At 40.3% G+C, this 13,481-nt stretch overlaps 2 protein-coding genes and 1 long non-coding RNA gene across 3 annotated transcripts in view; all 3 read right to left on the bottom strand.

Annotated features, from left to right (window-relative positions):
• The window catches only part of LOC125315325, a 213,988-nt gene that overhangs the window by 171,386 nt on the left and 29,121 nt on the right, over positions 1-13,481 (bottom strand). The gene's annotated exons all lie outside the window — the stretch shown is intronic.
• LOC115730424 overlaps positions 1-13,481 on the bottom strand; it is a 94,481-nt gene that overhangs the window by 65,379 nt on the left and 15,621 nt on the right. The window lies entirely within an intron of this gene.
• On the bottom strand, positions 2,747-3,254 carry LOC125315138. Its single transcript, XM_048279317.1, has one exon. It carries the CDS (start codon positions 3,186-3,188, stop codon positions 2,904-2,906), a length of 285 nt encoding a protein of 94 aa, XP_048135274.1. The 5' UTR covers positions 3,189-3,254; the 3' UTR covers positions 2,747-2,903.

The following is a 13,481-nucleotide window of genomic DNA, read 5'->3' as shown; positions in this document are numbered from 1 at the left end:
CTTTAACATGCAAAAAATTTTACTTTGGAGTCAGTCACTAATCTCTTTACGATATGTCGATTAGACACCTCAATAAATTTTACTTTGGAGTCGCCACTAATCTACAAAAAATTTTACTTTGAATGGTGCAACGCATTGTCCTCTTCGGTGCAAAAACTTCAGTCTTGAGCATGTCTATTCATAATTTGTCATTCATTCAACTCAATGGCAACAACCTATCAACCACGGTTCTCGAGTTCTTCGCTAGATTCCCCGATCTAACTACTCTTCGTCCGATTTATTGTGGGTTGCATGGAGAGTTTCCTTGTAAAATCTTTCAAATGCGAGACACTTCGAGACCCTCGACCTTTGCTTGCAACCAACTTCTTCGGGGTCCTTTGCCCAATTTTCCGCAGGATAGTTCTCTTGATACTTGTGGTCCTCGGTAAAATCTCGAAGTTCGTCTAGTTTAGAATTGTTAATTGCGGTTTGAGTGGATTGATCCCGACCTCCATTTCGACATGTCTTTGAGCAATCTTATGGGTTCGGTTTCTTCATTTAGTATGTCCAAGCATCCGACTACGGATTATGCTATCCCGCAATGCTCTAACCGGAGAGCTTCGAGCCTTGTAAAAGTAGATTTGCGGTACAACTCATTAGACGGAACCATTCCCTTGTCTCTCTTTACACTTCCTTCAATTAAGGCGATAGAAATTTCCAACAATCGGTCTTCGGGTGAGCTGAGTGATTCTCTAAATGTCACTTGCTGTCAACTAAACGCGCTCGATTTGAACAGCAACAATTTAAAGGAACCCATACCAGTGTTTATTTTCGAACTTCAAGGACTTTAACTAACTCTCACTTTCTCCTAATAATTTCAGTGGCTCATTGCACATTGATGTGTTTCAGCCGTTCAAGAACCTCACTTATCTCGATATTTCCCACAATTGTTTGTCAATTGATGCTGCTGCATCCACTTCTGCTTTGTTCGGTTCCACTACTCTTTACACTATAAACCCGTCTTCCTGTCAGCTGAGTTCGGTCCCTGAATTCTTGGAAAACATACCGAAATTGGCCCATCTAGGCCTCTCTGACAATCAAATTCAAGGAGAGATACCAAAATGGATATGGGAGATCGAATATCTTTCTTATGTCAATCTTTCCTTCAATTTCTTCAATAAACGGGGAGAACCTTTTCCTAATCTCCCTTTAAGCCTCTCTGTTATTAACCTCCACAGAAACGAGCTCCAGGGGAAAATGTCAGCTCTGCCACGGAGAAGTGTCTACCTGGATTTCTCGAGTAACAATTTCAGTTCAGTTCTTGAAAATGATATTGGCAGACACCTGGGTTCCACAATTTTCTTCTCTCTCTCAAAGAATCATTTCCATGGCCCTGTGCCAGGATCTGGGTAGCACCGACACGCCTAGAAGGTCGTCGCGTCGGTATCGGACACGTGTCGGACATCCGACACCTGGTCAACACAGGCGACTCGCCGGCGACACGCGCGTCGTTGAGGAAGGAGAGCAGGCAAAGAACGGAACTGGAGGGCAGAGATCGGCGGAAGAGGGGGAGTCGACTTCGAGGATCAAGAGACAACCAGAAAAGTGAATCGGCGAGAAATAGAAGCAGCCACCGCCGTTGAGGCTGCGGTGGAAGCTGAAAGGGAAGGAGATAGGTGTCTGGAAGGGACCTGCCTCCATTTAGGTCTTCGGTAGAGGTGGCACTCAAAGGAGGCGAGGTAGGCATTGCGAGAAGGCTGACGGAGGAGCGGGGCCAGATCCAATTCTCGATCGAACCCGTCCTCTGCTTAGGAAGAAGTCTCTGCCTGGATGGAGGGAGGGAGAGAGATGATGTAGAAAATGGAGAGAGAAAGTGAAGGAGGCGATAAGATACGTGTAGATGTGGCCAAATGGACCCGTGGCCCGGAACCGGCCCGTTGACCGGGCCCACGGTTCCAACCCGGAACCGGAACCGGCTCTCAAGGCCGGTTCCGATTTGTAAATTGTTGGAACCGGCCAACTCTAGATACGTGGCTGTGCAAACAGAAAAGGACGTGTCCCATCACATGAGCTGGAACGCAAGAGGCAATAGCCAAGCTGCAGTACACAAAAATATCTATTTACTCCATTTTGATTTTTTTTCCTTGATTTTTGATATTTTTTGGCCAAGAGGACTCTATCTTGGTTAACGAGATTACAATTTATCCCAATTTTAATGTAAATTCATTTAAGTTTTTTATTTATTTATATATTTATGTATTTGAATAAATCAATTACAAAATATTAATTTTAAATATATATTTAATATATAACGTGTCCCCGACGTATCGAAATTTCTTATTTTTGAAATATTACATGTCGGAGTGTCTAGTCGTGTCGTGTCCCGTGTCGCGTATTAGTATCGGTGCTATCTAGGCCAGGATCAGTTTGCCAAGTGCAGTCTGTACTTGACCTTTCCAACAACAATTTCATGGGAACCATCCCTCAGTGCTTAATGTTGCGGAGACTCAAGATATTGAGTTTTGATCGGTAGTTTTAAGATTATTGCATGAATATTTACAAACGATTCTAGCGCGATAAATCACCGTATTGATCGGTAGTGTCTTATGGGAACGACGTACGCGCTAGATGCGTATAGAAAGAAAATTGTCCAGCCACGTATCTATTTTATTTTTTTTATTTTTTTTTATTTTATGCAGTGACGAAATTAGTGAAGAAAAATATTTAATTCGTAATTTGAGGGATGTAAAGAGGGAAAAAAAAGAAATTCATTAATGAGCTATTTATTTCAGTCAAACTACGGACCCAATAGAGAGAACTCAAACGAAGAGAAAGGAAGAAACTTGACGGGAAAGAAGAAGAAGAGTCAGAAATTACCAAAAGATTAGGAAAAGATTTGGGGGGGTTCTCTCTATCTTGAAAATCTACTCGTTGTGGGGGGTTTCCAGGGGGGCGTCGGGCACCGGCTGACCGGCGACGTAGTCGATGAGGTCCTTCCCGGAGGCGTCGGCGGCGGCGGGAGGGGAGGTCTTGCCGAAGACGACGACGGCCACGAGGAAGAGGGCGGTGGAGAGGAGGAGGGGCCAGAAGTAGGCGAGGACGGTGACGAATCTGGGGGCGGCGTAGACGAGGGCGGAGGAGGCGAGGGCGAGGAGGAGGGCGGCGAGGAGGTGGAATCTGTACCGGAGCAGCCTCTCCGGGATCGCCATGGAGGGATTGATGGAGATGGAGATGGAGATGATTGAAGAGTGAGAAGAGAAATTGCAGAGGGGAGTGAAGCGAGTGTCCCTGGGGAATAGTTGCGTCAGTAGGCGCAAAAGAAGAATGGAGCAGTGCGTGCATAAGGAGCGTGCGTTGCACGCACCAATCCAATTGCAGGCGCGTGCAAGCCATGCGCCAACGATTCTGTGCAGGGTCAGCAGTGTGGGCACGTGCGAGCTGCTGTAGCAGAATATTTTTTTTTTCCCCAGATTGCATAGTTTTTGGTTCTGCCCTCCCTCACGCAAGAATATTCCTGTTTTGCAACTTGGTGACAATTTTGCGATATATTTTTTAAGCACGTAAATTTCCTGTTTTGCATTAAATTAAAAATACATATAAAAATACGGGTATAATTTGGGATATTATTGCATTTTTTTAGCTATATTTCCCTACATATATATTTTTTGAAAATACAGAATATTGCTTTCATGTAAATGACCACTCATGATTCGCATATAGCATGTCTAAAAATGCTTGTAATTTCAGTTCGAAGAAAACTTGAACAATGGTAGGAGATTATGTTATCTTACATTCTGCGTTTGATTATGATCGATGCATGAATTGCATGTATCATGCTATGCCTATATGATTAAGAGATAAATGATCAATGGATCATGTGTCTTGATTATTTTTTCTAGTGGAAGTTCGTAGGTTGATAGAATTCAATGGAATTCTCACCTAGAGCTTGAATTTTGTGCGAATTGAACTAAATGCATGATAGTGAGACAATTATAACACAGAAGTTAATTGGGAACGTGGTAAACTTTCGTTTCGGTGTCTTTTGTCCAATTATCATTTATTTAAGTTGCTCTTTGCTTCAAAATTAATTATATTTGTTAATGTGAAAGATGTGCTAGTATTAATTCCGTGCTTATTCTGTCAATATAGAATTGTCATTGACTATGGCTTCTGCATCTAAAACCCGGCCGACATCAATAAGGGTGAAAAACTGAACGGTGACGATTATGATATTTGGCACCGAAAGGTTCAATACATCCTTGAAGAACAAAAGGTTTTGGAAACCCTCAACCACACCATGGTTCAACCTAAGCAAGGAAATTCTGCTCAACACGAAAGAGATCTAGAAGCTTATCAAGCTTGGAAAAAGAAAAATAGCATTGCTCGCATCACATTGCTGAGCCGTATGCGGGATGATCTCATGTGTGAGTTTGAAGGACTTGAGAATGCTCAAGATATTTGGACCGCTTTGAAAGAAAAGTTTGGAGGCACGTCTGCTACTAAATTAAGGAGGCTCACTATCAAGTTTGACACCTTTCGAAAGCGTCAAAATCAAAATATGAAGCAACACCTTCAGGAGATGTCAAACATGATACGAGAGCTCAAGACAGCAGGTCATATCCTAATTGATGAGCAACAAGTTCGGGCCGTTATTAGGTCTCTTCCCGAAAGTTGGAAGCATATGAAAATCAACATGATGCATAATGAGAATATCACAACTTTTGATGATATAGCGCGTCATTTGGAGTTAGAAGATGAGCGCCTAGAAGCTGCTAAATCTTCTACGCATGCTTATGTTGTTGAAACCGGTTCGCGTAAAACTTCAAGCTTTAAGCGTAAAAGGAACTATAAGTTCAACAACAAAGGGAAGGAGACCGATCAGACATGCAAAAGAGCCAAAACCCTTGAGGCAAGAAGCGTCGTGGAAAGAAGGACAAGGCCAAAATGATCTGTTATAATTGTGGCAAAATGGGTCATTTCACTCGTGAATGCACCGAGCCAAAGAAGGTAACAGATTACTCCATTACTTTAAGTAATGCTTTTCTTTATAGCACCGTAATGCATGCTGAATCACATCCTATGTAGACTATAGACTTAGGAGCCACAGACCATGTAGCTAGAGACCGAGTAGCATTTGTGAAGTATCGTCGGATACCGCCAGGAAAAAGATGGATATATGTTGGAAATAACTCCAAAATTAAAGCAAAGGGTGTTGGCCCATGTAAATTAAATTTACATGGTGGTTGAACTCTGTTCCTACATGATGTCCTCTATGCTCCCGATATTCGGCGAAATTTGGTCTTTGTAGTTGTTCTTCTAGGCTTAGGCTATGTTTTAAATTTTCATGGTGATTGTGTTGACATTGAGTTTGGAACGACTTATTATGGTTCTCGTTATGTATTGAATGGTTTTATGATTTTAGACATTGACAATAATATGTACAATGTTAATGTAAATGATTGTTTTTCTTTAATTGCATCTTCTCAAAATGTAAATATTGATGCAAATGTTTGGCATGCTAGACTAGGTCACATTGGGTTAGATAGAATGAAAAGATTAGTTAGAGAAGGCCTTTTTGGGGTCACCCGCTAAGATTGATTTACCCACATGTGAACGCTGTCTAGCAAGAAAAACAACTAGAAAATTATTTGGTAAAGGAACTAGGGCTGAATTTCCATTGTAATTAGTATATTCCGATATTTGTGGTCCATTAAATGTGAGGGCGAGGCATGGAGCCTCATATTTCATCACATTTATAGGATGACTTCACATGCCTCAGTTATGTTTTTCTGATCTCCCATAAGTCAGAAGCATTAGATTGCTTTAGATGATATACGAGTTTAGTAGAGAACCATTTAGACAAAACAATAAAAACATTAAGAACCGATCATGGGCGTAAGTATCTATCCGAGTAATTCAAGGCTCTTTGTAATGAAAAGGGTATCAAAAGGCAATTGACTATTCCTTATACCCCACAACAAAATGGAGTAGCCGAGAGAAGGAATAGAATCCTATTAGAAATGGTTAGGTCTATGATAGCACAAACAAATTTACTGATCTCATTCTAGGGAGATGCATTATTAATCGCTGCATATATACTTAACCGTGTACCTTCTAAGTTGGTCACTTCCACTCTTTATGAATTATGGACTAGTAGAAAATTAGATTTAACCGGATCGCGACCTTGGGGGTGCGGAGGATATGTTCATGACTCTTCCCATAAATATGAAAAATTGAGTCATAGAGGGAAGAAATATATCTTTATTAGATACTCTGAGCACTCCAAAGGGTATGTGTTCATAGGTGAACAAGCCGATGGAAGTGTGATTGAAATGGAATTACGAGATGTCACGTTCTTAGAGAACGATTTTCCTAGTAGAGGTGAAATCGATAAGAATTTAAGATTATATGAGATGGAAAATTCTAATAACGCACCCACTAATGTTGATGAAGAAAATAATGATTTACCTCAACATACTAGACCTAGTAGGAGTGTTGCATCATCTAGTGAACCGAACTCGCAAGGACTTTAGTTACGTAAAAGTAATCGTACAAGCATTCCTTGTCGTCGTTTTGAGATTGAAGGGGAAGCATTTATGGTTGCTTCACAATACGATGCAGACCCTAATACAATTGAAGAGGCTTTGTCATCTCCCGACAAGGAAGAATGGAAAAATGCTTTGGAAGATGAAATGGAGTCTATGAGAGCAAACCATGTTTGGGACTTGGTTGATCTACCACCCAGACGCAAAGCAATTAGAAATAAATGGATTTTCAAGATCAAACGTAGGGTGGATGGATCCGTTGAAAAGTATAAGGCTCGCCTTGTGGCGAAAGATTATACTCAATAAGAAGGTATAGATTATGAGGAAACTTTTTCACCAATTGTAAGGTTTGCCTCCATACGCCTTATCCTAGCTATAGTCACAAATTTAGACTTAGAATTACATCAAATGGATCCGAAGACAACATTTCTCAATGGAGAACTAGATGAAGAAATCTATATGAAGCAACCGATAGGTTTTATAGCTAAAGGCCAAGAGCGAAAAGTTTGCAAGCTTCATCGTTCGATATATGGCCTTAAGCAATCATCTAGATAGTGGTACCTTCATTTTCATCAAGCCATAACTTCTTTTGGGTTTATGATGATTGAAGAAGATCACAATGTGTATGTCAAACGATCTGAAAATAAAATTGTGATTTTATCACTCTATGTGGATGATATTCCGTTAGCTGGGAATGATAAGGGTCTAGTTATCATCATAAAAGAATGGTTGTCCTCCACTTTTGAAATGAAGGACATGGGAGAAGCTGCTCATATTTTGGGAGTTAAGATAGAAAGAGATCATTCACGACACCTTCTTGCTCTATCTCAAGAGTCTTATATCAAAAAGATTCTTGAACGATTTAATATGTAGCATTGTAATCCTATTGATACCCCTATCATGCAAGGCGAACGCCCGAGTTCCGATATGTATCCTAAGACTCTAAAAGAAAAGAAAAAAATGGAAATTATTCGTTACTCTAGTGCTATCGAGAGTTTAATGTATGCTATGATGTGTACTCGACCCGACATATATCATGCCGTGGGGATAGTGAGTCGTTACCGGTCAAATCCTGGCCAAGAACACTGGAAAGCAATCAAGAGGATCCTAAGATACTTGAAAGGCACAACGGACTATCGACTTTGTTATCAAGGAGTTGATTTACACTTAATTGGTTACTCCGATGATGATTGGGGAGGAGACTTTGATGAGCGCAAGTCGACATCCGGATATGCATTCTTGCTTAAGAAATGTGCGATTTCTTGGAGTAGCAAGAAACAGACATGCATAGCTCTATCTACAATGGAGGCTGAATTTATTGCATGCTGTCACAACTCCTCCCTAGTCCTACATTGCCTAGGATGAGGTCTTGGGAAGGCTTTATAAGCCTTGGGGTCCCCTTAGACTTGCAAGACGCGTTTTACGGGCGTTGTATGGGCGACGCTCGGAGGAACAAACCTGTGAAGACTGTGTGTCCAAAGCGGACAATATCTTGCAAAGTGGCGCAGCAGAAGTGCGGTGGGCCCAAGCCGTTACGGTTGGTATCCGAGCCGACCTTCGACAGCGTGTGGGGCCACATCGGGCTCTTCTTGGTGCTAGAGGGCACAACGGGGACGCCGTGCCTTTGAGAGGGGAGTTTGTCACAACTCCTCCCTAGTCCCACATTGCCTAGGAGGAGGTCTTGGGAAGGCTTTATAAGCCTTGAGGTGTCCTTACACTTGCAAGACGCGTTTCCGGGCGTTGTATGGGCGACGATCGGAGGAATAAAACCGTGATGATTGTGTGTCCAAAGCGCACAATATCTTGCAAAGTGACGCCGTGGAAGCACGGTGGGCTCAAGCCGTTACACATGCTCTGCTACAGTACAAGAAGCAGTATGGCTAAAACGTTTCTTTGAAAATTTAGTCATAATCACTAATGTTCAAAAATTAGTGACAGTTTATTGTGATAGTCAAGCGGCCATTGCCTATGTGAAAGATCCCAAGTATCATGGTAGGACAAAGCATATTGACATAAAGAATAACTTCATCGGAGATGTAATAGCGCAGAATGAAGTAATCCTACAATATATTTCTATGAACAAGATAGTTGCTGATCCATTCACTAAGGCTGTTCCTAAAGACGTGTTCTTGACGCATAGGATGTCTTTAGGGTTGCGTAGAATATAATATGTAATATTCTCGAGGATTGTTATATTATGTATATGTACTATATATGTACTATACTTATTATTAAATGAATTGATGTTTTATTCTCAAGTACTGTCGCGACCTAAAATTAGGCTAACGGATTATTAGGTTAATTAAATCAACTAACATAATTCAAACCCTCCCAAGTCCTACCGAATCGCAACTTAGGTTTATTCATGAGAAATTATTCAATCGGAGCCGCCACTAATCATTTACGGTAGGTTGATTAGAAACCTATATAAAATAGCGGGAGAACTATTTTATCTCTACGAACCAAAGAGAATGAGTCCGGGGACTTAGTTACGCTAATTGAAAAAATTAATGCCCTTTCGGTACCAATTTCATGAAAAAGCCTTCTCTAATTGATCAATGTGAATTGAACGATCTTGATTAATTTGAAAAAATGTGACATGAAGACCATATATTAAGCGCCCAAAGGATTATTTTTTGGTATTTTCAGTAATAAAAGAAAACATTCAAAAGCAATCAAAAATCCGAACAAAAATAAACAAAAATGCCCGTAATATACCTTTTAATTTTCGATTTTTCCGAAAATCCTCTCATTCCCAAAGATCCGGGTTAGAGCGAGATTTTATCCGCTACATCCTCGAGGATTCGAGCCGGTATGCGGATATGTGTATAGAAAAACAATGTCCCTTCTCGCCAAAGGGCGTAACACGAATTTCTGTACTAAATCACATCCCATTCCACGAGATCGTGGCTAAGACGTGTGATTTAATTTTTCCGAAGGGTCTAGGCACATAGGGAGCATATATTATGGGCATGTTTGTTTAAAGATGTGCAAATTTTATAACAAATCAAAACAAACAAGCATAAGAAAAATAACATGAAAATGAGTCAATTTATTTGGGATATTTTGAAAATATGAGAGGGATGGCCGGAAATATGGCATTGGGGTCCACCTTTCCTCATCTAAAAAGATTGATCCATTTTTAATTTGAGAAATTATCTTTAAGGTTTGAAAATTTAATTTCAGATAATTCTCAAAAAATGGGATAATTATCCAATCGAACGCAAATATTATCTCTAATCAAGTACTTTCGGAAAATTTACCGTAGATAGGATCAAATAATCATCCCAACCGATTCACATGTTAAAGATAATCATTGGAATCAAAAGTCCATCCACAATGACCAAATAACATCCAATTAGACACAAAACGTATCCATGACATGAGCACCCATAAAAGATAAGGCAATATAACCAATAGAATGAATGTGAGATAACTATCCGAAGCAAAAGATTATTCACAAGTTAAATGTTATCCAATTAGAAAATTCTCATAGATTAGATAAAGTTTAGGGTTAATACCATGAAAAACCCTAAACCGGTACACCCGTGACAAATTTACCCCAAATTATTTTTTTGACCATGAAAAACCTCAAACCGGTACATATGTGACAAATTTACCCCAAACTATTTTTTTTACCACCAAAAACCCTAAACTGGTATATTTGTGACAAATTTACCCTAAACTAATTATTTTGACCACGAAATACCCTAAACTGGTACACATGTGACAAATTCACCCCCCGTTAAATCGTCACTTTGTTTTGGCTTTTGGTTCGCTACGGTATGGGAGGACACAACCCTTGGTGCTCCACCCATTCGTGCGCTATGGATGGTGTCATCGTACAAGAAGAGACTACTAAAGGAAGGAGGTTCACGATTAGACATAAATAGGTAAGCCTTAGGGGCGCCCGGCGGCGAAGATCCCGACCATGGAGACCATGGGGATAACCTGGTAACAATGATACGGAAAGCAAGTCTTCGATCTTACAAAGAAATGCGATGGCTCGAAGACCTCGTCTCTAATGCTTTTGCCTTCCACGAGACCGTACTCGACAGATCCGAAGATCGCCTATCTCAAATTGATAAACCTGTAACAAATAGAGGGTTAAAACCCCATATTGGTATACCCGTCAACTATCACATGTCACTGAATCAACAATTTGATAGTTAAATTTAATGAAAATTAACGGAGGGTAAATTTGTCACATGTGTACCAGTTTAGGGTAAATTTGTCACGGGTGTACCAGTTTAGGGTTTTTTGTGGTTAAAAAAATAATTTAGGGTAAATTTGTCACAAGTGTACCAGTTTGGGGTTTTCCATGGTATTAACCCTAAAGTTTATTCACATGATCATTATCCAATTCACATGAGATAAGATTGAACAACCAATGGGATAACATCAACTCAACCAATTGAGATAAAAATCAGAACAATGCTCATCCATGACATGCAAATTTCGGCCAAGAGAGGTGTATATTGAAAATTCATCCAAAATTCTCATCTTTTCAAATCTATCCAATTTGATCATGACTTTGAGAAAAGTTAATTTTCCAAGCACAATTCAATAAATTCTCAAGAGCACTCATAGGGTTCCGTTGAATTCATCAATCAAAGTGGATTATTAAACAAATCAGAATTTGCATCAAGAGCTCCAATTTTGAGCTCAAGCAAAAGTTGGATAGAAAAGCTTAAATTTTCTAGTTTTCATTGCAAATCCTTTATGTTCATTGAGATGCAATAACATACTTACAAATTTCCAATCAAAAGAGCATGGACTTGCAATCAAAAGTTAAAAAATCTTACCTTTTTCAAGCTAAAATTCTGCACTTGCGCTGCCTCGAAGAATCGCCCAAAGTTAGCACCTTTTAAGCTCGATTCGCCAAGAATGCACTCTTGAATGATCTAAGACAAGTTGACACAAGATTAGAACTTCGAATAATAGTAAAACAAAGGCTGGTCGACCTCAAACAAAGGCTGGACAGCCGATAAACGAATTGAACAGCAACTACGGTCCGGCTGATTTTGGTCGAACAAGACTACTAGGTTGCGCCGGGGCTGGATGACCGAGATTGGAGACCTCGGGGCTGATTTGGTGGTGCTGTTAGGGGGCCGCTCACAAGGTCTTGGTGGTCGCCTAATGATTGCGATGAAGGTAGGACGAATATTGAAAAAATTTATGATGAGGACAAGGGAGCACTATGGGTGTTCACAAACACCCATGAATCCACGTGAGAAGCTTCCTGTATGCATGTGTGTAAAAGGTGATCAAAAGAGATATAGATATGTTATTGAGAAAACACTATGCTAATTAGGAGCCGCAATATAGATGGATATATGCAAGACACCAAAGATAACACCGGAACTCCGTAAAGATAAACAAGTGAAAACTGAACCCGAAAATAACATCATCCGTGCGAGGCTCGAGAGTGCGGGAATAGATTGCTTTCGGTACGTGAATCTCTGAACAGTCGCTTCATCTCGGCACCTGGATGTTTGCGATTGGCCTTCTTGCAACAACGGTAGTGCTTGCGATCAAGGACAACAATGACGCTCGACCGAAGAGGGCACGCGATCAGCATTTTTTTTGTTCTTGATGGGCTTGACTTAATATCGAGCGTTATGATGCTGATCGTCAAGATTACCGGCTGCTTTGTCACGAAACCGCCGATGTGCAAGTGAGGCAACCTAGATGCCGCAATAAGGTTGCCAAACACACAATTTGGACCCGAGGCAACACCTCCATGAATTTACCATCACCAGGTTGAACCCAAACGTGTGCTAGGCTGCACTTCCTACTTCCTATTCCATAATTGTCGTGGCCGTTTCTATAATCAGAGCAAAAGAAGTAGATCCTGCAAAGAAAAAGAGAGAAAAGGCATAAGTAATTATTCTTCTTGTTTAAGAGAAAGAAAAATTCAACCCCTTCCCCTCTTGGAATTTTCCCCCGCGGAGAAGTCAATCTTCTCCCCCGATCACGCCATTCTTCCGAACCCGCACGAAGAACCGGAACCATTTTTCTCTAATCTTGTGGCTGCGTGCTTCTATTCCGTCGCTCCCTATTCTGCCGTGTATGTAAAATTATGTGGCCCCCTCGAATGTAAACCCTACACGTGTATTTATAATGGTGAGTTAGGGTTTACGTTTTATTTTCATTATTTGCAAAATTGTCCCTCAACTTGTGATAATCGCAATTTGATCCGGAGACAAAATATTCATCCATGAAGCCCCTTTTTTTTTCAATTAATGGACATTTTTTTAATTAAAATGATTTTTCCAAATTAAACAGTAAATGGGCTGATTTAAGCTCAAAATTATTCCAATAGCCTTGTTAATTTTCGACGCACACCCCTTCTTGATTGCCAAAAAATCCAAACTAAGCCTAGTCCAGTCCTCTGTCAAATTGAGCTCAATTGCTTTGCCTCCGGCCTGAATGCAATGATATGCATGACCGACAAAAAGTAAATATGCAGTGCATGAGAAATTAATTTTTGCGAGAACTATGATAATTTTCATTTTATACTTAAATGAATGATTTACTAAAAATCAAAATTTAGGTGTCAACAAGTACAACTCATTATAAGACTAGCATAAGCACACATATATTGTTTAAAAGTATGTCACTATGCAATGATTGGCTCACTCACACGAGCAATCACCTCAAGCGCCGTAATAAGCGAGTTGAGACGAGACAGTATCTACGAAAGATGCTGGAAGAGCAAATTCAGTACATAATATATTTATGTCGCCTTTATTGGAATCAAGATGAGGTATATGATTTATATATGATGAGACCGAACATGATACTCCCACAATCATGAATGCCTCATGGAAGCCGGATGCGAGTGCTTAATTGAGCGCTGTAGAGAGCGAGCCGATATAGCACTCGGGCTAAACATACGTACATGAAAAGCATGTGACTTTGTTTAGGTTAAGATCCGTGTAGTGGATATATTTG

This window comes from Rhodamnia argentea, chromosome 5 (assembly GCF_020921035.1).
Source record: "Rhodamnia argentea isolate NSW1041297 chromosome 5, ASM2092103v1, whole genome shotgun sequence".
In the NCBI taxonomy this organism is placed as follows: Eukaryota; Viridiplantae; Streptophyta; class Magnoliopsida; order Myrtales; family Myrtaceae; genus Rhodamnia; species Rhodamnia argentea.
The sequence above is the reverse complement of the archived record's forward strand: the minus strand, read 5'-3'. Positions and strand labels throughout refer to the sequence as shown.